The following is a 26,312-nucleotide window of genomic DNA, read 5'->3' as shown; positions in this document are numbered from 1 at the left end:
TCTTTATTAAGGGCACTTATACCCCCTTCCTGCCCAGGCCAATTTCCAGCTTTCAGCGCTGTCAAATTTTCAATGACAATTGCGCGGTCATGCAACACTGTACCCATATGAAATTTTTATCATTTTTTTGTGACAGATAGAGATTTATTTTGGTGGTATTTAATCACCTCTGGGATTTTTATTTTTTCTTAAACAAACCAAAAACCACTGAAAATTTTGAAAAAAAACGTTTTTTCTTAGTTTTTGTTATAAAATTTTGTAAATAAGTGATTTTTCTCCACTGATGTGCGCTAATGAGGCTGCAGTGATGGGCACTGATAGGCTGTACTGATGGACACTGATAGGTGGCACTGATGGGCACTGATGAGGAGGCACTGATAGGTGGCACTGATGGGCATTGACAGGCATCACTGATGGGCACTGAAAGGCAGCACTGATACATGGCACTGATAGGCAGCACTGACTGGCACTGATAGGCGGCACTGATATATGGCATTGATAGGTGGCACTGACTGGCACTGATAGGTGGCACTGACTGACACTGTTAGATGGCACTGACTGGCACTGTTAGGCGACACTGTTAGACACTGTTAGGCAGCACTGACAGACACTGATAGGCGGCACTGACAGACACTGATAGGCGGCACAGATAGGCGGCACTGACTGGCACTGATAGGCGGCACTGACAGACACTGATAAGCGGCACTGACAGACACTGATAGGCGGTACTGATGCGCACTGATAGGCGGCACTGACTGGCACTGATAGGTGGCACTGATTGCCAGCACTGATAGGTGGCACTGATTGGCAATGATAGGTGGCACTGACTGGCACTGATGGGTGACACTGAAAGGCAGCTCAGATGGGCACTGATATGTGGCATTGATGTGCACTGGTAGGCACTGATATGTCGCATTGATGTGGCACTGATGTGCACTGGCACGAGGCACTGATGGACACTGACAGGTGGCACTGCTGGGGCTACACTGATCATCAGGGCACACTGATCATCAGTGCCCTGATGATCAGTGTACATATCCACTCTGCGGAAAGCTGATTACCGGCTCTCCTCTCCTCTCTCTGATAACCGGCATTTCACTGTTTACATGTGATCAGCTGTGGACACAGCTGATCACATGACCGAGCCGACATCTTCAGCTCTTTCCCTGATTGGTGATCTGAGGGACACAGCGCATCGCTGATCGCCGTGCGCTCCCTGAGCCGCGCATGCGTGCTGAGAATGGGAGGACATCATATGACGTCCTCCCAGGACGAGAGAACCACCTTGCAGGTGGGAGGTGGTTAAATAGAAATTGTATGGAAAAAAAAGCGTTATGCCAACATGAGCCACACTAAGTGTAGGTTCACACCTAAGCGGTTTCCGTTGCAGTTTGCAGAAACGCACTACAGTACATTTAACATGATTTCCTATGGGACACATACACATCTCCACGTTTTCACCCAATGCTTTTTTTGGAAAGGGTGAGCCCCGGGTTCATGCAGATGTGGTGTGGTAAATCATATGTGATTCAGACAGGAACCACACCTCATTCCTGTGCAAATCACATGCGATTTCTGTGAAGTGCAATTTATTTGAGCCATACATTTTGTATGGCTCTAATCGAACCGCATCTGCACAAAAAAAGTACAGGACCCTTTTTTTGTCCACACTAGAATAGGATCACATGGCTATTCACACCCATGCGATCCAATTCTGCACATCACACTGCGTTTTGCAAACTGATTTTGGGTGTCATTAACTTAAAATACACATGAGCAGTGGTTTGTATGAACGGGGTGCGATTATGATGCTGTTTGGAAATCAGCGCAAATTCTGGGTGTGAACCAGGGCTCAGGGATTGTTTTAAATGCAAAACATTGCATTTTTGGTTCTATAGACTTCAATGGAGACGCTGCAGAAAAGTATGTAGTGCGTTTTTGATGCGTTTTGCATTTGAGCCTGGGTTCATATTGATGTGGTGCAGTACATCGCATGTGATTTGCACATGAACCGCACTGCATTCCTGTGCAAATCACATGTGATTTGTGTGCGGTGCAATTTGAGCCATACATTTTGTATGTCTCTAATCGCACCGCATCAGCACCACAAAGGTGCAGGACCCTTTTTTTTGTCCACACTAGAATAGAATTGCATGGCTATTCACACCCATGCGATCCAATTCTGCACATCACACTGGGTTTTGCAAACTGATTTTGGGGTGTCATTAACTTAAAATACACACCAGCAGTGGTTCGTATGAACGGGGTGCGATTATGATGCTGTTTGGAAATCGCACAGAAATCAGCGCAAATTCCGGGTGTGAACCAGAGCTCAGGGACTTTTTTAAATGCAAAACATTGCGTTTTTGGTTCTATAGACTTCAATGGAGACGCTGTAGAAAAGTATGTAGTGCGTTTTTGATGTGTTTTGCGTTTGAGCCTGGGTTCACATTGATGCGGTGCAGTACATCGCATGTGATTTGCACATAAACCGCACCGCATTCCTGTGCAAATCACGTGATTTCTGTGCGGTGCAATTTGAGCCATACATTTTGGAAAGCAACAAGTTGCGTTTTTGGTTCTATAGAAACGCTGCAAAAAAGCATGTATTGCGTTTTTTATGCGTTTTGTATTTTAAATCTGCCTAGCAACAAGAAAAATAAAAAATGAAAATAAAATGCAAAACGCAACAAAAACGCAACACAATACATTTGTATGGCTCAAATTGCACTGCATCTGGACCACAAAGGTGCAGGACCCTTTTTTGTCCACACTAGAATAGTATTGCATGAGTAGTCAGACCCATGCGATCCGATTCTGCACATCACACCAGGTTTTGCAAACTGATTTTGGGGTGTTCCTATCTTAAAATACACACCCATAGTGGTTCGTATGAACGGGGTGCAAATATAATGTGGTGTAGAAATCGCACAGACACTAGTGCGAATTCCGCACCGCATCAGTGTGAACCCAGGCTTAATCTGCCCAGCAACAAGTTGGGAAGAAAAAAACAACAAAGCAAAACGCATCAGAATACAGCAAAAACGCATGTGCAAAAACACAAAACGCACCACAAAAAGCACTGCAGAAACGGATTCAACGCAAACTACATAGATATGAACCTAGCCTAGGAATACATGCACAGCATTTTCCATATATTCCAATGGCCCTAGTTCACACCAGTGCAGTCAGTTCCAGTCACTTTCTGGTGTAGAAAAAAAAGTAGAATATGCTGCATTTTTTCTGCACAGAGCCATACTAGAACATAGCAAACTGCATCAAAACTGCAGCGGAACTGCGTGTGGTGTGAACTGCAAGCAAAAATGTATGGAGTGCATTTTAGTGGTGTGAACTGGCCCTAAGGTTCACACCTATGCAGGTTACCTCTGAGCTGTTTCTGCATTGTGTTTTGTGTCGCGTTTTTGATGTGTTTTGCATTTTATTTTCATTTTTTATTTTTCTTGTTGCTTGGCAGATTTAAAATATAAAACGCATCAAAAACGCAATACATGCTTTATTGCAGCGATTCCATTGACATCTATAGAGCCAAAAACGCAACTTGTTGTTTTCCAAAAAAAAACGCACTGGGTGAAAATGCACAGGTGTGACCATGTCCTGTAGAAAATCATATTAAATGGACTGTACTTCGTTTCTGCAAAATGCTGCAGAAAACGCTTAGGTGTGAACCTAGGGTAAGGGCTACTTCATACTAGCTGGAGTTCAGTGCACTTTTTTTCTGCATTAAAAATACATGCACAGCATTTTCCATGTATTCCAATGGCCCTAGTTCACACCAGTGCAGTCAGTTCTAGTCACTTTCCGGTGCAAAAAAAAGTAGAATTTTTTCTGCACAGAACCATACTGGAACATAACAAACTGCATCAAAACTTCAGCAGAACTGCGTGTGGTGTGAACTGTAAGCCAAAACATATCCGAAGTGCGTTTTTGTAGTGTGAAATGGCCCTAAAGGGAATAAAGTTATTATTATTTCAGGTACTTATATAGCACCATCAATTTACACAGCACTTTACATATATATTGTACATTCACATCAGTCCCTAACCCTCAAGGGGCGTACAATCTAAGGTCTGTAACTTACATCCATACATACACATACTAGGGACAATTTAGACAGGAGCCAATTATCCTACCAGCATGTCTTTGGAGTGTGGAAGGAAACCGGAGTACCCGGAGGAAACCCACATAGGCACAGGGAGAACATGCAAACACCAGACAGGTGATGCCGTGGTTGGGATTTGAACCAACACCTCTAGTACTGCCAGGCAGAAGTGCTAAGAAAAGTTGTGAAGTTTTGAGTAATGCGACACTTGCATATCCAGCAGTTCATATATGTCAAAAGAATTTGTATGATTTCTATTTTATAGTTTTTTTCCTTTTTTTTAGTATGTATTCATTTTTTATAAACAATGTTTCAGTGTACATGTATATATGTAAGCAATAGAAGGAAGAGTCAGGGGCTGTGGCAGGGAGTGGGAGGTTGTTCTGTGCAGAGTCCCCCCCTCCCCAGCAGCAGCTCAGGCTATGAAAGGGTTACTATCCTCCCCCTGCCATTGTGCAGCCTCTCTCCTCCACCCTCCCTCCTTCCCTCCATGAGTCACTGTGCACCTCCTCCTGCTGCCTGTCTCTAGGTGATGGTGCAGCTAAGATGGACGCTGTGTGATGGTGTGTGCCGCCTCTTCCCCCTGGACACTGTGTCTCTGAGCCCCCCTTCCCGGAGCCTGTCCCCTCTGTGTGACTATGGAGGGACAGGCAGAGCCCTGTGTCTAGATGAGGACCCCCCTTAGGACTCTCCTCCTCCTCCGCTGCTGATCCTGCCCTCTCCCCCCTGCACCATGGCTGGACTTATCAAGAAGCAAATCCTGAAACATCTCTCCAGGTCTGTTTTCTATCATTGTCATCTTTCCCGTCCTTCTCCTGGCTAGCGGGAATGCTGTAGAAACCCCTAGCAACCAATCAGTGGTCGCCCTAGTGTGCGCTCACATGAGGTCACATCTGGTTGGTTGCTGGGGGTGACCGCACTTTGAAACATGGCCGGTAGAAAGGACTGATTATTAATCCTTTATAGGGGAGACATAAAGAGAGTCCGATGAGTCCTAGGAGGTGTGGGAGGGTGATGCCAGGAGTGCCAAAGACGGGGGGGGGGGGGGTGCAGGTGGATGCGAAAGGGGTTAAAGGGAATGGACGGTTTAATTGCGGGAAAAGTATGAAAATGTGTTTTGCTCAGCTGCACCTTGAAGTGGGAGGGTGACGTGACAACAGGAAATCAGAATGGGCTTCGTAAACATGATGTCACGCTGTGGGATTGAGGGTCCAAGGGTGACATCTGTGCCTGGCGGTGTCTGGCGGGCTGAAGGTCTCCTGTCACCTTGTTATCGCACGCCTACGCCACAGGAATCCTGATCAATTATTTCCTTCCTCACCCTTTTTCGTGTTTTTTTTTTTTTGGAGGAATTTACTACAGCCAGGCATACTAGAAGAAGAAGAGGTGGAGAGAGATGACAGCCATCCACACATTAACCCCTCTGTAACCATCTTCGCAGACAGGGCCAGATCTAGACCTGGGGGCCCCGGGGCACTTCACGTTTGTTGCACCCCCCCAATACACAGGAATTAAAATACGCAGCAAATTAAAGTCCTTACGACTAGACCTGCCTCTACATGAAATGTCCTCCGTAGTTGACTTTTCTCTCAAACTAACAAATCGATAACTATAGAATTGGTTCACTCTCAATTTCAGAAATGCGCAACAAAACGTCGCCATGAGGTCACATGCACGCAATCAAAGGCTGCCTTCCTTGGGAGATTAAATGCTTGAAGTATGCTTTGATTGGGTTGCCAAAAATTTGTTTAAAACTTAAAAAAATATACCAGGGGAGAGGCTTTCACAGATGATGGCAGACAAAATATTAATTCCCAAGATACATTTTAATAAGAGAAACTAATGTTTTAATTAGTTTTGTATACAGGGTGAGGGGGGGTTGATAGCCCCTTTTGGCCTTTTATAAGTTCGGTACTAGCCATAGAAGGTGTGTCCCAGCCCACCAGCACGGGCTAAGCAGTTGATGAGTTGACTTTGTCAGCGGCCAGCTTGCTCTGGTGCCAATGGCCCCATCCCAGGGATGGCATCACCCAGTACACAGATTGGGCTGTAGCTCACTGTCTAGGAATCTGAACTTTTTCGAGATCATCAGTTCGGCCCTGTAATGATCATAATGTTCTGGATGTTTTCAGACTCTCCGGTACGGGTCAGGTTTCCTGGGCTTGGCTGTGTTTTCATGTCTGCCAGATCTGTTTAAAAAACATGATGTCATTGAAGAGCGCTGTCTGGTCTCTTGCTAACATGAATGTGCAAAGGTTTTGTTTTGCTTTTTTGTTCCAGGGTGGTGTTGATGTTAGACTATTGAAATGTGATCTAAATTATGGAGGGGAAAGCATGATCTCAGGTATTCTTTGGCTGAAATAGGAATAGTAACGCTGGCTCACCTTCCTGCCCAAATACCATTGCTGTGATACTCCTTTCATTGCATCACTCTTGGGGCACAGCTCATGTCTCTGTTTTGCTTTTCTGCCAGGGCTCTGTGTGTTCCCCTTTTGGCAGTCCTGGATGTTCTCTGTGCCCTCCTTGTCAGTCCTGGATGTTCTTTGTGCCCCTCTTTTGTCAGTCCTGGATGGTCTATGTTGCCCCCTATTTGGCCACACTGGATGGCCTGTGTTTTCCCCTTTTGGCCACCCTGGGTGGTCTGTGTGCCCCCATTTTTGGCCGCCCCGGCTGGTCTGTGTGCCCCCCTTTTGGTCGCCCCGGCTGGTCTGTGTGCCCCCCTTTTGGCCACCCTGGCTGGTCTGTGTGCCCCTCTTTTTGGCCACCCTGGGTGGTCTATGTGCCCCCATTCTGGTGGTCCTAGAGGGTGAAGTTTTTGTGCCATACTTGTGGCTGCATGCTATCCTCCAGGTAGCTCTGGGGTCTGTGCCACCTTTCTTGGAGCCCCAAGTTTTTTTGTATGCCTCTGGCAGCCATTGGGGTCTGTGTGGTACCACTCTGGCATCCCTAAAATGTCCTTGTGCAACCCAACTGGCACACTGCCTGAGTCTATGTGATATCCTCATGAAACTCCCCTGGAGCCTGTGTGCTGCCATCCTGGCACCCATCCCAGAGCCTTTGTGGTATCGTCCTGGCACCCTGAGGTGCTTTTGTGGTATTTTTAAAGCACCTCCAGGGGCTTTTGTGCTGCCCTATGTGTCCCCTCTCTGTGTGCTTCCAGTTTGGCCCCCGAGGAGTCTTTGTGCCATCAGTAAAGCTCCCTCCAAGGTCTGTAGGCCACCTGCCTGTCAGGGGGAAAACAAGAATGATTTGCTAGAAGAATTAGTTGCATCTAACAAGCTGTCCCTCGAGAAGACTTCTCCAGGGAGTGTCCGCTAAGGTTGTGGAGCAGCTTATAAACATTACTAATTCTGATCCTAACAGCCGGTTGGGCTGAGGGTTCTCTGTAGGTACCTTTTCTCTGATAACATTGTAGAGGATCCCCCCTAATAGGGATAATTCCCTCTACAATGTATAGTGCTCTGTTTTGGCTTACAGTCTCCGTTAGTAATACAGCTAATACTTTATTCTCGCAGTAATAATACATCTCTTCTTGTAATAATTCCTAATTATGGATTTGTGTCTCCTTATGAAAATCGTCTTTTACAGTTGTCAGTGAAGAACTTTAATAAAGGAGCTCTCCGCTCGCCTTTTTGTTATAGCTGTCTACACAGCCTGTGCCTGGTCGATAATTGCTAGAATCCATCAGAATATCAAAATGATTGCTTTATACCAGAATGGGATCTATATGTGTATGGGCAGCATTTTACAGCAATGACAATTTTGTATGTTATCGTGGGAGCAGATCTTTTTTCTGGTTCAGCGCCGCTGAGTATGAATGACTAAAGAGGATTGACATTTCAAATTGCTGTGCACACGCCTGGCAGTTAAAGGTATAAATAGACTATAAAATCTGTTTCATAGAGAGGGTTGTGGTATTTCTAATGACATGATGAAGTTAAGTTTGTATAAACTAGTGGTGTGCGGTGATCTTATTTGAAAACAATTGGTAGGCCTTCAAGTGTCTCCCTACCTGAAAGTGCCGGATGCGACTATTGTGTGGTGTCTGCAGGTAGGTTTGGTATTTCCGAGTCATGTTTATAGATTGCAGTGAATCACTTCCTAGGATACCACAAGCATGAATAATTAAGTGTCCATGAATTATACAGAGATTACTCTAGATTTTCCTTCTTTTTTTTTTTTTCCTTCGGAAAACCTTTTTGCTGTACTTCGTGCCTCCACTTCTGAAGACCAAGGAGTTCCTGTGTGAGCCAACTAGGGTTGCATCGATACCGGTATCAGTGTTGATACTGAGCGTTTGCACACGTACTCGTGCAAATGCACTGACACCAATGCGATGCGGTCCCGTATAAAATGAAACTCAAATCACAACGAACCTGCAGGGAAACCGCATGTAATTTGGACAGGAATTGTACCGCGTTCCTGTTCAAATCACATGCGATCCTTTGCAGTGTGATTTGAGTACATTCATTTTGTATGGGCACAAATCGTACTGCAAAGGTATTGGTACTCGGTATCAGCAGTTAGTTGAGTACAAGTACTGGTACTCTTATTTGCTGATTTAAAAAAAAAAAAACGGTTTTGATGCAGCTCCTAGTATGTACTTCACATCTGGAAGTACAGGGTATCCAGACAGCTCAGAAGCAACAGTAGTTGGGATCTACTATGTATTAAGGGAACATACTATATGGTGCCTACTATGCAGTATTTGTGCGTCCTTTTTTATTGTGTGGAACTCCTGTATTCCTGCCATTTTTATTTTCCAGAGAGGTCATGCATTCCCTGCTGCTGTTCAATCCCCACTAACCATATAGAAAGGTACATACAGTAGCCATGACTTAAAGCCCAAGTCTGGGAAACATTACAATTATCCCTTGCAAGGAATAACTAATTGGTTGCCTGCTTTTTTACTTGCTTAGTAGTCATAAGCGATATACATCCACTCTGTGCACCAAATGCTTTTGCATGCCCAGTTATTACCGTATTTTTCGTTCCATAAGACGCACCTGACCATAAGACGCACCTAGGTTTTAGAGGAGGAAAACAAGAAAAAAAATATTTTGAACCAAGACTACAGACCTATGTCTGTACAGGGGATGACGGGAGACTGCCCACGCGGTACAGGGGATGACGGGAAACTGCCCACGCGGTACAGGGGATGACGGGAGACTGTCCACGCGGTACAGGGGATGAACAGAGTCCTTTCAGCAATGCACAGATGTACAGCTCAGGGTTTGGTATAACAGTCCACAGGCAGTCTATGGGGGGGAAGGACATACCTGGCGAGCAGTGCTCAGCATCCTCTACTACAGCAGCTCCCTCACGAGCATACAAGCTGCATGGAGCGGGGTCAGTGGAGCTTCCGGGCCTGGTGCCGCCCCCTCCCTGCTGGCTGGCCTGGTATTCTAACGCGGAGGTGGCGGCGACTTGGGGGTAGGCCTGACCAATATTCGCTCAGACATTTCCCCCCGTGTTTTGGGGGGAAAAAAGTGCATCTTATGGAGTGAAAAATATGGTACTTTGTAAAGGAAGCAGTGACATCTTCACCAGGCTGTATATAGCTTCTACAGAGAGCAGAGCTGTGGGAGAGACTCAGCAGCTCCACCCAGTACAGGCCGCCTGCATAATACTACAGGAGGGGGTGGAGACAAGACCAGTCACCCTGCACAAGGAGAGAGAGCGGCAGTAGCTGGTCTTTATTACCGGAAGCTCCTGCCCAGAGGCAGAGTTTCCTCTGGATTACTGCACAGATGTGGAGAAATAGCCAAAACATGCATGACTCTTTTTTTTTTTTTTTTTGACAATATTTTCTTTTGCTGGAGTTCAGCTTAAGTCCTCATGCACACTGGATGTTTTTACAGCTGCTGTTTTGGCTTTTGATGTTTTTTTTTTTTTCTACAGCTAGTAAACCCCCCAGCATATTATCCATGTGTCCATGTGCTGTAATCAACGTTTTGTGGCAGGGACGTTTTTTGGCTGGAAAAAAAAGCCAGGACTAGTGGGTTTCTAGAGGAGGTTTTTAGCTGTAAAAATGCTCGAACACTGTAAAACACCGCAAACCAGAGTTTTTGGACATTTTTTGAGCAAAACCCCCCCCCCCCCTTTTTTTTTTTTTTTTTTCTTGGTGACAAAAACGTGGCTGAACGCTAATGCAAAAACACAAAAAAAAGCTTGGGTGAGCAGCCATGGTGTAGAACCACTGTTGGTAAGGCTGAGTTTACATGGGCTCAGATACAGAAGTGCATTTAGCACCTGCATGACTTTGGAAGCCTGCTGGCTTTTCTTTTTGTCCTTGTGCTGGGGGAGGAGGCTGAAGAAGCAGTAAAAGTTAATGGCCCCGCAGTGTATGGCATACATTTAAAGTTGCAGGCATTGTTCGGTGATTGAAACCTAGTTTGACTAATTGAAAGCAGCTATAAAAGTATTGTGAGAAGATAGTGTTGTTGTGGGTTTTTTCTTTTTTTATTGTCGACATTAGCCCTGGTTTGTAGTGACCTTATTGTGTTAAAGTGCATGTCTGGGCAAAATAAGTAGGTTTTGGCCATACATACAAGTTTCCCCATATTTTATCCTTTTTCAAAAAGCTACTAAAACATCTGCTAGAAAACCAGTGTGACATTAATTTCCTTTTTGAGATGACGGCAGAGTGCCTTAAAGTAGGATTCTGGGTTCTTACTAGGTATGCCTCAAAACACTCCCTCCCACCTCCTAACACCTATACTAACTGACCTGTGCAAAAAAAAAATATGGTTACATGATCTCCCCTGTGTCAGCCTTGTCATAGCCTGAGTTCACACAAGAGTGGTGTGGGGAAACCTCCCTGCACTGATCCTATGCTGTCACAGAAGGAAAAAAACATGTCACAGGTCTGGGGATTTGAAATTCATGCAGCTTTCTCTCCTCTCCTTTCATGGATGACAGTATGGGCTAGACGGCTTTTGATTGGTCAGCACTGTCACGGTGCTGACCATTCAGAAGCTGTCTAGCCTGTACTGTCATCCCTGCAAGGAGAGGGGAGAAAGCCGCTTCACAGGTCTAGGGATTTGAAATCATCTCCTTGCAGGGATGACAGTACAGGCTAGATGGCTTCTGATTGGTCAACACCATCATAATACTGAACAATCAAAAGCTGTCTAGCCTGTACTGTCATCCTTGCATGGAGAGGAGAGAAAGCCACATGGATTTAAAATCCCCAGACCTGTGAAGTGACTTTTCCTTCTGTGACCGCATGGGATCGGTGCAGGGAGGTTTCCAGCACTGCTATGACAAGCCTGGGTTCACACAGGAGCAGTGGGGAAACCGCATGCGATTTGGACAGAAATCGCATTCCTGTTCACATACCATGCTATTCTTTGTAGTGCAATTTGCATATATTTTGTATGGACGCAAATCGCACCGCAAAGTATCGGTTTCGGGTATTGGGAGCATGTTCATGAGTATGAATACTCATGAAAATATACTATATTGATACCGGTATCTGTGCGTCTCTTAACTAAAATAAATACAAGCTGATCATTGTATGCACCTCATCAGTGTTAAATGGTTTCTCTCCTACTTCTACATCTGCAGGACAGTTTGTTGTGCTGAAAAACAGAGTTACTGGCTGGATCACCAGGTGAAAATGAAAGAGACTAAAAAAGAAACTTAATGCAACCAACACATCTAAGAATTGACAAGCTGCAATGTAAAAAATATTTGCTTTTGGGCTGGGCATACACACATAGCCTGCGGGCTGAATAAAAACAATCTGAAGGCTAGGTTTACATCTATGCAGATTGCAGCTGACACATTCTCCAGGTGCATTTTGCGGGTTGTTTTCCACACCCATTTTTGATGTGTTCTTTGTGCATTTTTTAATACATTTTGTGCTTTGTATGACTTTACCTGGTAGTCAAGGAGTGGGCGGCCGCCAGCATCCTTAACAACCAGGAAACAACATGGTCTTTAACTGACAGTTGAATATAAACCCACAAACGGTTCAACTGTAGGTATAGGATTATAATTTTTTTTTTTATCTTTTAATGGTTGAACTGGATGGTCTTTTGTCTTTTTTCAGCCAGACTAACTATGCAACTATGTATTTCCGGCAATAAAAAATATAAACTAATCGGAGGAAAAACAGCGTGAGCTTCGGGTCTGGTATGGACTTTGGGGGGGCACTCAGTGTGTTTTTTTTTTTTTTTTTTTTTTTTTTTTTTTTTTTTATAAATGTAATTCTTTTTATTTGGGTGTAGGGTCCCCCAAAAATCCATACCTGCCTGCTCCTTAACAACCGGCTTAAAGTCACACACAACACAAAACAACACGCAACATGCATCAAAAACGCAATTCTTGCATTATTGGTGCAGTTCCATTTACGTCTGTTACAAGCAATCTGCTGTGGGGAAAAAAGTCCCTGACCCATTCAAAAATCTGCAGCGGCTCAAAACACTCGTGAACTTTAGTGCGTTTCTGCAAACTGGAAAACGCACTGAAATTCTAGTGCAACAGACTTCCCTATCAATGCTAATCAACACAAAGGGGTTTATTTTCCAAAACTGGAGAGTTCAAAATCTGGTGCAGCTTTGCATAGAAACCAATCAGCTTCCAGGTTTTATTGCCAAAGCTTAACTGAACAAGCTGAAGTTAGCAGCTGATTGGTTACTGTGCACAACTGCACTAGATTTTGCACTCTCCAGTTTTAGTAAATCTCCCCCTGTATTATGACAGCTGCAGCCAATGGCTGTCAGAACACCTGATTGGTTGCAGCCATTGCTTGGCTGAAAAAGTTCTGCCTGGGTCCTTCAATATTTCAATTGAAAGTTGCTGGGCAGGAGGTGGCTGATAGAATCACCCATGTAGCTGAATTCATATTGTGTGTACACTGCTTTGGTTGCATTGAAATACCAACTAGTGTGATCAGCCCTGTCTGCTGGACTACAGTTCTCTGCATATCCCCCACCCCCTTTTTCCACTTCACATCCATCCAATAATGTGTATCTTAACCCAGAATTAAAAATCTAGCATATTTTGGTTTACCAGACCTTGTTGTTGCCTGCATTAGTTTTCTATTTCTTTTTATCATTTTTTTTTCCCTATTTCTTTTTTCTTTTTTTTTTCACACACGTATGTCAGTAACACATTTTCTGTTGTAGGGTGACAACACTCTTTTACTGTACAATATCTATGAAGGGGCAGCATTATCACCCCTAGACTGCTCTTCTAATTTGGGCAACAAACACCTCCCCCTCTCCTTAACTCTGTTACATAGGGAGGGGATATCCTATAGTTCATAGAAGATAGCTGGGAAAGCGATTGACATTGTTTGTTCAGTGCACGGGAAGAATGCTGTATTTCTGGCAGGATTAATGGGTATTTTTTTCAATACTTGCAGAAATGTACTTGGCCTGAAAAATAATGTAGCAACCTTAGCCCTGGTTAACACTGATGCGGTGTGGAATTTGCAGCATTTTCTGTGTGAATTCCGCACTGCATTAGAATCACACCCCATTTATGTGAACCGCTGCGGGTGTGTATGTGAACAACACCTCGAAAGCGGTCCGCAAAATGCGGTGCGATGTGCAGAACTGGATCTCATAGGTGTGAATACCCATACGATCCAATTCTAGTGCGGACCAAAAAAAGGGCCCTGTACCTTTTTGGTGCGGTGCAATTAGAGCCATACAAAATGTATGGTTCCAATCGCAACACACACAAATCGCATGTAATTTGCACAGGAATGCGGTGCGGTTCCTGTGCGAATCGCATGCGATATACCACATCGCATATATGTGAACTCAACCTGAAAGCGATTCTAAAGATTACTTTTTTTGGGGGGGACAACGAACATGTCTATACTTACCCACTGAGTGCAATGGTTTTGCACAGAGCAGCCTGGATCCTCCTCTTCTCGGGTCCCTCGCAGGCTCTCCTGGCCCCTCCCTCCCTCCTGCCGGGTGTCCCTGCAGCAAGCAGCTTGCTATGGGGTCTAGTTCATCATGGACATTAAATTAGAACAAAGAGCAAACGTGAAACGGCAAATCCTGCCACAGAGACGTTTGACAAGATTTGTCAAGTTTACAGCGATGCTGCAATGAGTTGTTCAAGGTTCAAGAGTGGAAGAACATCACTGAAAGACAATGAGAGATCAGGAAGACCTGATCGCTCAACCCCTGAAAATATGCTCTTCCCGAAGATGAAGATCCAGCTCAAAGGGCTGCAGTTTCGACAACATTGCGGAGATCCAGCAATGTGCCCAGTTTCACGCACAATTTATTTTATTTATTTCAGGTACTTATATAGCGCGGTCAATTTAGACAGTGCTTTACATATATATTGTACATTCACATCAGTCCCTAACCCTCAAGGGGTGTACAATCTAAGGTCCCTAATTCACATTCATATACAAGGATTTAGACAGGATCCAAGTTACCTAACAGCATATCTTTGGAGTGTGAGAGGAAACCGGCGTACCCAGAGGAAACTCACGCAGGCACAGGGAGAACATACAAACTCCAGGCAGGTGGTGCCGTGGTTGAGATTCGAACCAACGGCCCTATACTGCCAGATGGAAGTGCTAACCATTTAGCCACTGTGCTGCCCCTAATTTCATGCTCTTTGCTCTGGCTTGCTGTCCATCATTAAATGGCATATACATGGTAATGCACGTAGTCAGAATGGCACCAGTTGCACAGGACCCAACGTAATCAGGACAATTTCTTTAGGCACACTGACTAATGAAGGTCAGTGCTCCCTGTGGCTGTGCGTGCAGCCTTGTGCTGCCATCTGTTGGTGTGTTACAAGACTAGTCTCAAAACTTTTTGATATAACTTCGTATAATATGGTTTTGGTAAATCTAAAGGCCAGTTGTATAATGTATGGCCAGCCTTAGTCTGGCTTATGACAGTACATGCTGATCTTTAACCACTTGCCCTCCAGAGGATTTACCCCGGTATCTGACCAGGCCACTTTTTGTGATACGGCGCTGCATTACTTTAATTGACACTTGTGCGATCATGCAATGCTGCACCCAAATGAATTTTATGTCCTTTTTTTCCCACAAATAGAGCTTTCTTTCAGTGGTATTTGATCGCCTCTGCATTTTTATTTTTTGCGATATAAACAAAAGAAGACTGACAATTTTGAAAAAACAAAACTATATTTTTTACTTTTTTATATAAAACATATCCAGAAAAAAAATTTAAAAAAATCAAATTGGTGTACGTGAAAGTTATAGCGTCTACAAATGGCGGTGTATATATAATGGAATTTTTTTTTTTTTTAATACTAGTAATGGCGGCGATCAGCGCCTTATAGCAGGACTATAGCGAGCAATCTGATACTGGGTGGGGAACTGACTAACTGCCACTGACATCTCCAATGACACTAATACAGTGCTCAGTGCTAATAAAAAGCACTGACACTGTACTAATGACACTGGGCAGGAAGGGGTTAACATCTGGGGCAATCAAAGGGTTAACTGTGTGTGTGTTACTGTGTAGCATAGCAGAGCAAGTCAAAGCAGTGTGCTGGATCTGACAGGGAAGAGATCTGTATTGTTCACATACAGACCTCTCCCCCGTCAGTGGCCCATCGGCGATTGCCGGGTGCCACTGGGGAATCTCCACCTGGGACCCGGTGAACGACAGCTGAGGCCGCTAATGGACACGCGCGCCCTAACCAGTAATGCAAAATCACGTGTGTGTGTGTGTGTATATGTATATATGTATGTGTGTGTGTGTGTGTGTGTGTGTGTGTGTGTGTGTGTGTGTGTGTATATATATATATATATATATATATATATATATATATATGTGATTTTGCGCAGTCATCCCGCCCTGTAGCAGTACTTCTGCTATAGGGTGGTCGGGAAGCGGTTAACAGATTTCAGCATAGATATTGAAAGCCAACTCTAAACATTAGAAGAATGTTTTGATAAAATCAAGGCTTGGCCGACTTGCTGACTGGCCTTATTCTGTCTGCTCCATTCAGTGACACCGATTGTGTGTCTGTAGAATAAGGGACACATGAAGGCCGAGTGTTTGGTACATCATCGCTACAAAGTAACCTTTTCTTGTGTTCCTTGTAACACTTTTCAGGAACGCCCCAGTGCACCTACAGCAAGCTCAACTCTTTGTGCACCAACAAATGATTCTCATCTCTGCTTTCATGTAATGAAATGCAAGCCTGACACCCTCAGTCACTGCTTCCACAAGGCCCTTTTACCTTTTTATCTCAGATATATATGATATTTTCAGAACAATTGGATGTACACGTTTAGGTTCAGGTTAAAGGATAAGCAGAGTTTTTTTTGTTTTTTTTCATCGATTTTGCATTTTGATGTTTGCTTTTTTTTAAGCTTTTGCCCAATTTGGGCAAACACGGGTTCACAATAATAACCTATCTTGCAAGCAGTAAATATTTATCTTCAGGATAGACACATACAGGCCTAAAAGAAGGAAATACCTGGTACTTCTGGGTATGGGGAGCATGTGACTTCCTTTCTTTTCACTTGATAGCACTGTGGTATATGGCTAGCCACTGGAGCATTGGCCTTGTCACATGGGGCAGGGAGATCAGCTCTGTGTCAGCTCCAAGTCTCTGGGCTGATTCACACCTATGCGTTTTTGAGTGCGTTTTCAAATTTACAGAAACGCAATACAGTCCATTTAACTTGGTTTCCTATGGGTCACGTTTACATATGTGCATTTTCAGCCAGTGTGTTTTTTTAAAAGGGGCAGGTACTTTCTTCCCACAGCAAGTTGCATTTTTGGTTCCATAGATTTCAATGGAAATGCATCAAAAATGCAGTGCATGCATTTTTCCTGGTTTTTCCCACAAAACAGATACCTCCCAAAAATTAATAACATAAAAAGCATTAAAAATGCATGCAAAAATTACCAGGAAAATTCATCAACTGCAATCTGCATATGTGTGAACAGACCTACAGCAGCTGAATGGAGTAGTGGAGAAGCAAAGGTGAGCATGAGCAGTTGATGGGACTTGACCTGCATGGGGAAAGCACGTGATCTATGCCAGCCTTTTTCAACCAGGATGTCTTGGCAAAATGTCTAAAAATTGCCCAAAACTTGTATACAAGCCAGCGGGTTGAAAAAGCTTGCCTTTTAGTACAAAGCCACAGGTTTTCATTGTGCACCATTACGACCTTCTAGCCGCCAGCGTCCTGACAACCAATGACATCTTCAGTTGATAAGGAGGATATTGGTTGCCTGCACAGCATCCATGTTTGACCCTCCTCTGCCCCTCTACATCAGTGCTGGGGTCACATTAGCTGAATAATGGATACAAACTGAGGGAGAGGAGAAACATTGGAGTACTAGTGTGCAAAAGTGTATTTGCTTTGGAAGAATAAATCATCTCTAACATTGGGTGTCCTATGTGTATGGATGTTGCTGTGTTATATAAAACTATTAGAATTGTTTTTTACATTTTAGAATGGGGTACCTCAAGAATGTCCATAATTTTAGAGGGTGCCTTGCCTAAAGAAAAAAAAAAGCTTGAGAAACACTGATCTATGAACAAAAAAATTTTTTTTTTGTAAGACTTTTATATTTTTGCAGATTTGCTTTTCTGTGTTCTTGTTGTAGAGGTCTGTACATCAACCACTAGAAAGAGTTTGTAGTTTTTAATGTCTATTCTTTTCCCTTTCCTTTTTTTTTTCCCCTTTCCTTTTTTTTTCCCCTTTCCTTTTTTTCCCTCTTTCCTTTTTTTTTCCCCCTTTCCTGCAGTTGCTAGATAAAGCTGTAAATTAAGCATGCTTTCAGAAATAGAAGTGTTTGTTTTCTTTTTGTCCAGCACTGTGTCTGGCTGCAGGTCTTCCCTCCTTTCTCCCTGCTCTTGTAGGCTGCACTGATAGCAGCAGAAGTCATTTGCTCCTGCTGCTGTCCATCAAATCCTGAGCGGAGGGACCAGGGGCGTGGCCAAGCTGTGCTGTGTGTATCTATGGTGGCACACAGCCTGGCTTGGGAGAATGCAAACACATGTGCCCCCAATAGCAAGCATCTTGCTATGAGGGCACACGCAAAAAGAACTGAGCGTTTCAGTGGGGACCCCAGGAGAGGAGGAATAGGGCCACTGTTTTTTTTTTCTTAAAATAAAAGTGTAGTTAAATTTAACAAAGGTTTACAATAACCTTAAATTTTCTCATCAATGTGGGGGAAAACAAACTTCAATTCCAGTCCAGTAAGCATTAGAAAATCAAAATTTTAAATTTTCAAACCAAATTCTGGTGATTGACCAGCTTAAAGTTCTTCTTTAAATGTGGGAAGTCTTTGGAAGATCTGGTGGAATCCTGTAGTATCAGGCTGCTGTGTATGAGACCACGTCCCTTAGAACTGACAGTACTTTGTGTCATTGAAAAGGTGAGGTGTAAAGCAAAAACCAGGCAATGGAAGAATGATGTGTGTTCACCGGCTGCTCTTGTAAATCAGGGTATTGCGTTGGTTAGTTGAACTTTGGAATTATGTGAGATTTACAGCCTGGTGTGTGCTTTCATCTGATCTTTTAACCTTTTTATAAATAAAACCACCACACAGCCTGATTAACTGACCCCACGTGTGCTTCAGTTTATATAATGTGTTTGACATTCCTGCTTGCATCAAGATGGGGATTTCTGTACCTGTTTTGCAGAGGAATTAAAAGCTGAAAGGGGAAGGGATTATTTGAGAGAGCAGCTCAAAGTAAAATTTACACATGGCTGGAATTGATACTACAGTATATACAATATGACAGAACAGTAGTGAAAACATATCCTTTCAAAGCCTTGACCTTAAAGTGCATTTCTGCTTTTGAAGTCAAATTGAGATAACACCTACTTTTATATTGAAGTATTTTTCATAGCTTTAACTTAAAAAAACAAAAAACCCCAAATAATTAAAAATTGCAGCTTACCATTTTAAATGTCCTTTAGTGGTAACTCCAGCACTGAAGAATTCTGCTTGGTCCTCTTTGTTTGAGGAGGCTGGGGAGCTGCGTTTGACCTAATTAACCCTGTCTGTGCTGGCAGATCTCATGATCAGTTGTAAAATAGATCTGCAAACTGTTTGTCCTAAATGTAAAAGCTGGGCTTGTGCTGTATGTCAGTGAGGGGAGACTGTCCTTACCCTTTCTATTGGGACAGACTGACTCTCACTTTGTTCAGTCATGCTTGCAGTCTGCCATGACACCATCTTGGGCTACTTTGTACACTGAAGCTCCCTTGGGCGCTAGGCTCTCCTGGCCGCTGAAAAACACTAAACGTGGCAAAAATGCAAGTAAACACGGTACCGTGTTTAGCCACATTTAGTGCTTGGGCATTTACTCATTTCATTGGCCAGAGTACTTGCCATTGAAATGAATAAACACCCTAGCGGTAAATATGCCTAGCACTAAGGTGCATTTACATGCGTTTTTTGCCACATTTTCCATTTTTTTTTTTTGTCAAACGCTCTTTTCTTGAACACGATTCGCCTGCATTCAGGGGATGGATGTTTAGCTGCCCCTAAATGCTGCTGCTGCTAAACTCTGAGAAAAGCCTGTGTGTGCATGGACACATAAGCTTTTACTGAGTTGAGTATAGGGGCTTTGGCAAAAAAAATGCCAAAAGCTCCTAAACTCACGTTTTGGAGCAGCAGTGTACATGAGGCCTAAAAGGTAAGAAATATACTTTTTTGCATTTTCTATGTATGCTGTGTGAATGGGAACACATACCAGAAATATAGTTGGGTGTGCTCAAAATCCGCAAAAGTGGAAAGACACTTTAAGGCTCCATGCACGCTGGGGTTGAGAAAACTCTGATATAGAGCAGATTTTTATATAGTTTGGATGAGTTTAGCATTTTTCTGCCAGAAAGCTCCAATCAAAAACTCAAACAAGGTTTTCTTTTTTTTTTCCTGCCTCTAAACGTTGAGCTTTAACTATACCTCTGATGGTCCTAATGTGCATGGACACATAGGATAACATTGAGCTGCTTCTACAGGCAAAACACAAAACTCCTGCAGAAGCAGCAAATTATTATTATTATTTTTTTTTATTAGCCAGTGTGCATAGAGCCTAAGTTTGCTGAAGCACTGTTTATTGTAAACAATTCATCTTTTTTTCTGAGAGGATACTTTTTTCATCCTTTTTTCCATTTCAGTGCTCCTGATCCTTTCCAGCCTATTTCAGCTGCTCCCTGTCTTAGGCTAGGTTCATATATGTGCGGGTGGAGCCGCTGCGGATCTGTTCAGCCACACCACCCGCACAGAAGAATGGGGATCCGCGGGTGGGTGCCATTAATTCTAATGGCATGTCGCCCGCACTGGAAATCGCAACCGTACTGGGAACCGAGGAACGGGCTGCGGTTTCAGAAGAAGTGCAGGGACTTCTTCCCTACGTGTCCCCGGGCACAGGAGTCCATTCAAATGAATGGGCTCTCGTGCCTGCGCAAAATGCGGACCGCAGGAACGCAGATATGTGAGCCAGGGGTAATACACTCAGCTCAAAATCAACTGGTCATTGTTGGTCTGGACTGGTTTCCTGGTCTAGGATACATTTTCATACAAAACAGGGTACAGCAGGCACATATCAGGAATATAAAATGTTGGGTTTACATATTCTTTAAGACTTCACTACTGCCCCTCTGATTTGGTGCGATTATGTAGTGCAACTTGGTTGCGGTTTTGATGCATTCTTGATATCCATTTTTTCGTAGAGGAAGGAGACTGAATGGTGGCAGTTAAAGAACCTTAGCAACCTGCAAAAATACAACAAAAATGCATGTACATGTGTTTTTGGTGCATGGGAAACCTATGTGACAGGGTGACAACACAGGAGCACAGTAAGAGACAGGGACAGAGCATTGTCTCTTTTCAGGAAGTTTCAATCTATGAATGGAAAAAAAAAAAAAAGTACCGACATAATTATGGGAAGTCAGAGTGAGACAGATCGTCTTGTTGCTCCTTACAGTCTATCCTGGACCTGTAAATCTTTCGGCAGAATCAGAGCTATGGCTAAAGAAGCTGTGGGCCATCCCTGAAGCCAGATTCTTTTCTTGTGTTTTTCTGCTCTCAAGAATGCAGTCAGTAACCAGTTTACAGCTGTAAAGTAGGTTTAGCTTTCAAAGCAGAGGAAATAAAAATCACTGTAGTATAAAAAACGTATCGGTAAATAAATTATTTTGTGGAGTGATTGTCACAAAAATGGTTTCTGAGATCTGGCTCCATGGTAATTTTTTTTTTTCTTTTCAATTTTATATTTATGGATATCAATGAGGTTGCATACATAGCAAAGCAGTTCATAATACCAGATACACAGAATACATTCTACATTGACATCTGGCATGCATAACTCATGATATCACTTCATGAAGGTGTATTGTTAGCTATGGAACTCTGGTATGTAGATACATCTCCTATTTTGCCTGTATCTGGTTTATGATTTATTTATTTTATTAATTACAGGTACTTATATAGCGCCGACAATTTAATGCAGCTCTTTACATATATATTGTACATGCACATCAATCCCTAACCCTCAAGGACCTTGCAATCTAAGGTCCCTAACTCACATTCATGCATACACATACTAAGGCCAATTTAGACAGGATTCAATCAATCTACCAGCATGTCTTTGGAGTGTGGGACAAAACCAGAGTACCCGGAGGAAACCCATGCAGGCACAGGGAGAACATGCAAACTCCAGACAGGTGGTGCCGTGGTTGGGATTCGAACCAACAACTATAGTATTGCCAGGCGGAAGTGTTAACCATTTAGGGTTTGAGATCAGAAAGGAATTAGTTTTTTCACAATGACCAGTTGATTAAAATTTTCTGTTAAATTAGGAACAAATAAAACTAATAACCAAGGGAAAGAACAAGAGAAAATAAACATAGGAATTAAAACAAGGGGTTACCATTCCCTATAATATAGGCAAATGCTGCAGGAGAAGGGTAGGGGGTAAGACTCTAACACATTGGACTGAGGGAGGAGAAAGTTCATCTGAAATGGGGTTTCCTTTTGAGGTATGAGTGACAATATTACAGGAATAACTTTACATTAAAGCACAGCTTCAGGCAAAAGAATGAAAAAAAAATTCTCATGCAGTGGGACTGTGCCCACACTACACGGGTCAACTGCTCATTTTGTCTAGGGGTCAGGAGAAGGCTTCTACTCACCCGATCCTTTGCTCCACCAGAAAACGGCGCTCCCTTACGGTCCAGCGGTGGACTGCTCCTGGTTTATTGAGCCTGCTCTGGGCTTAATGATGTCAGCAAATGTCCACTGCGCAAGACCTCTAGACCATGGGGGAAGCAGGAGCTGCAGGGATTTGTCTTGTGCTGGGAGGATCACCTCGACCAAAAACAAACAGTTGACCTGTGCAGTGCGGGCACAGCCCCACTGCATATGAAAACTGTTTTTTTTTTTTTTGGCCTTTAAAAGTAAGGGTTTTTTAAAGTTAGGATTGAGCTGGTAAAGGGAGTCACTGAAGAGTCCAAGGGGGAGCTTGAAATGTAAAGGAAAGGAGTCTATAAGAGTAAAACATTCCCCCCCACCCCTCACTCCACTCCAGCCGTCAAACGTTTGCTTTCTTCAGAGTACATGAATATTTCACAGTGTTGCCTTGTTTTGTGAAAGACCTCTTGGGTGAATGAGTCAAGTCTTCCATTCACCTAATCTCATCTATTCTGCTAAGCCACCTCTGAATATATGATTTACACTCTTCCCTCCAGTAGGCCAGGATACGGGCTTTGGCAGAATTGAGGAGCTGTCTTAAGGTCACATTCTGGTACATTTTTTTTGTAGTCATGGTGTTATGATGGAGGAAGAAAGTAGAGTCCATAGGAATGTAAAATTATCTGAATTGTTGGGAGATCCTTACATTTTCCCAAAAGTCAGAGAGTTTGGGGCAGTCCCAGAATACATGTAGTAAGGATCCACGGTCATTTTTCCATCCATCTTCAGCAATGATCTAGAAGGAAATGTGTCACCTTATGGTTCTGAGATGGCGTTCCATACCACCATGCAATGATTTAGTTATTACATTCTTGGATCCTGACACAGATTAACAATTCTATGGTACGGAGGCATATTTTCTGATACCGTTTAACTGCAATGTTTAATTTGTGCTCTTAGGTCGTAATGATAGATGGACATTGATCAGAGTTCATTGTGGTGTTTGAAGAGGTGAATGATTGACAGACCGTAAATGTCTAAGCAGACGTTTGCCTGATCACAAAGTTGGCTCTATGGTAGTTTTACATTTTTGACAAATTCGATATGACTTTGTTGGGCAGTGAAATTATTTTGTTACTAGTTGCTTGATTTCTGGCAGGAGGCAAAAGGCAAAAAATTGTCACGTTTTATAGGGAACATCTAGAAATTTTAATTGTGCCTAATTAGTACTCTAAAAGATCTATCTTTTGTTTTGAATAACTCCTGAAACATAGAAGTGCACTTCTCAATATGTGGATGTGCCAAGGCACACCTATGTCTACAGCCTCATAGCTGTATATCTAGAATGTGAGATCTAAGGCACTGCTGCTTCTGACTGCTAGTCTTGGATGTTTGTGTATGTTCCTATGTTATTGCCTATTGTTCTCTTTGCGGGAGGCTTTGAATTGAGGAAGCAAAACCCTGCCTCTACCAAGATGGCTACCTCCACACAGAGACACAGTGCAGAGCAAGGCATGTTAACTCAACAATGGGATAAAGATCAGCTGCTGAGAAATCTCAGGCAATACTTGTGACAAGTCCATTGCTGTCAACCTGCCTTGTTTTGGACACTGCTTTCAGAATTCAGTTGTTCTTTAAGCCCCGGTTCACATATATGTGGCCTTGCGGGCTGCATTTTACATGGGCACGAGAGCCTATTCATTTGAATGGACTCACGTGCCATGCAGAGAAGAAGTCCCGGCACTTCTTCCGAAAACGCAGCCCCTATGGGAACCTCGGTTCCCACTACGGTTGCGTTTTCCAGTGCAGGCGGCGTGCTATTAGAACTAATGGCACCTGCCCAAGGGTCCGCATTCCTCTGTGCGGGTGGTGTGGCTGCATGGATTTTCGTGCAGATCCGCAGCGGCACCACCCACACAGATGTGAACCTAGCCTAAAGGTCAACTTCTGGATAAAAAAGTGCCCGGCTGTTAGCTACACACCTTTTTACTTTTTATTGAGCCCTTGTACTTCTTTTTTAAAAATACAGCAAAGTTTTCCAGCTTGTCCATTGGACAGAAGTCAATCTAACGATAGAATTCTGCCAAACAGGGGACAGCCACACTTGGATCAAAATTCGACCAGGCCCTGCTGAGCTGGCATGCATTTTGATCCTTCTATGGCCAGCTATAGGAAGACGTGGCTAGATGATGCTGGGTGTCATCCAGCCAGGAAGTGTCGCAGCATCTGGGCAATTACAGAAAAGGTGCTATAAAGAAGGAAGGTGGTGAGTAGGGAAAAAAACTCAGTGAACTGTTACTAGAATCACTAATGGATTGTAAAAGGTGATAAACCGTGAAGCTGGAGATGGGATTAGATTTCTTAACCTTTGCCTCTGTTCACACCCTAGTCAATGCTTCGGGCACAGTGACACACATATAGAGCTTATAGAGCATAGGGCAAGAGCTTATGAACACAGGAGAGCAACCAGGATTATATACAAGAAAACCCTCACTTTAGCACTTGCTGACCAACACTGCACTGTGGGAATCGAAGTGAATGGTCCAGACAGCTCTCTTGACTATTTGTGTGCTCAAGAATACCATTTTTTTATTGTTCCTCCCTTTACGCCCAGGAACTTCACCGTTAGCACCCAAAATGCACAAATGTACTTTACTGTTTGTGTGTGCTCTCCTTCAGTTAAGTGGGAAAATGAAGAAATTCGCTATTGAATGGTGATATGCAAAGTAAAAGGAGAAGTGGGCAGCACAGTGGCTAAATGGTTAGCACTTCCGCCTGGCAGTACTAGGGTTGTTGGTTCGAATCCCAACCACGGTGCAACCTGCCTGGAGTTTGCATGTTCTCCCTGTGCCTGCGTGGGTTTCCTTTGGTTACTCTGGCTTCCTTCCAAACTACAAAGACAATTTGATCCTGTCTAAATTGGCCCTAGTATGTGTATGTATGAATATAAGTTAGAAGCCTTAGATTGTACGCCTCTTGAGGGTTAGGGACTGATATAAATGTACAATATATATGTAAAGTGCTGCGTCAATTGACGACGCTATATAAGTACCTATAATTAATAAATTAGTGCAGGACTGTAAAAAAACAAAACATATATATATATATATATATATATATATATATATATATGTGTATATATATATATATATATACCTACCTGATGCAGCATCAGTCCAATGCTACAGCTGTCCCCAACCACCTCCTAAGCCTGAGAACTGAGCAATCACATGACCAACGAGCGCCCAATTCTCAGGTCTGTTCTGAGAACAGAGCAGTGTCGATCAGTCACCGAGTCTCTGCTCTGCCCCACCAGCGTTCATTGGAGACTGGGAAGGTGAGGGGGTGGAGTGGATAGCTCAGGCTCTCAGTGGGCCACTAAGAGGCTGAGCCAGCTGCTGGTCAGGAATCTGGGTGGATCCTGACATTGTCTGAGACTGGACCGGGTCTGTGACACTGGGTGGCAGCGGACTTTACCCCGCTGTCCGCTGATTCTGGATCACAGGAGTTTAGAAATATGTGCACTCTTGTGATGCACGTGAGAAGTATGGCCAAACAAATTGTGGCCATATTTCCCTTTTAACATTTTACGAACTGCAAAATCAAAAATATCATACTTGATGCTGTCTGTCAGGGCCATCATCCCTGCAGATTTTGTATTCTGTGTTCCTCCATCAAATATATTTTATTACCCTTTGATTTTATTAACTGTTTTATATAAAAGTGTGCAAACTTTTTGAAGACCCCTCATAGTTTTAGACTTTAAAGCAGAACTGAACTTCCCTTATGCTCACTTCTACTTCAGTGAGGCGACGTCTGCGAGCCCCTTGCTGGGGCTGTCATCTTCTTCATGGATTCTTCCTTCTTGATTGGTTGGCGTGGGATGACATAACTCCATGTATACACAACTCCGCGAGCAATGTAAAGAACATTACAAGAAGGAGGGTAAAAAGCATTTACTGCAGAACACGGGTATTAGAAGGATGAGAGTGCCACAAAGCTTAAGTCCAGTAAGAATTTTATTTCACGATACAAAATAAAAAAGCCAACTAATTTAAGTGGCT

The 26,312-nt window shown here is 43.4% G+C and overlaps 1 protein-coding gene across 1 annotated transcript in view; it reads left to right on the top strand.

Annotated features, from left to right (window-relative positions):
* Positions 1-4,620: 4,620 nt before the first annotated feature.
* The window catches only part of BLTP3B (bridge-like lipid transfer protein family member 3B), a 127,966-nt gene continuing 106,274 nt past the window's right edge, over positions 4,621-26,312 (top strand). The window contains exon 1 of the mRNA XM_089671187.1: positions 4,621-4,897. Coding sequence (XP_089527313.1) covers positions 4,854-4,897 — 44 coding nt within the window. The 5' untranslated portion in view covers positions 4,621-4,853. The remainder of the gene's footprint in view (positions 4,898-26,312) is intronic.

This window comes from Staurois parvus, unplaced genomic scaffold (genome assembly GCF_062004578.1).
Source record: "Staurois parvus isolate SC_StPar_1 unplaced genomic scaffold, SC_StPar_1.0 ptg000101l, whole genome shotgun sequence".
NCBI lineage: Eukaryota > Metazoa > Chordata > Amphibia > Anura > Ranidae > Staurois > Staurois parvus.
Note: the sequence above shows the minus strand (reverse complement) of the source record. Positions and strands in the feature narration are given on the sequence as shown.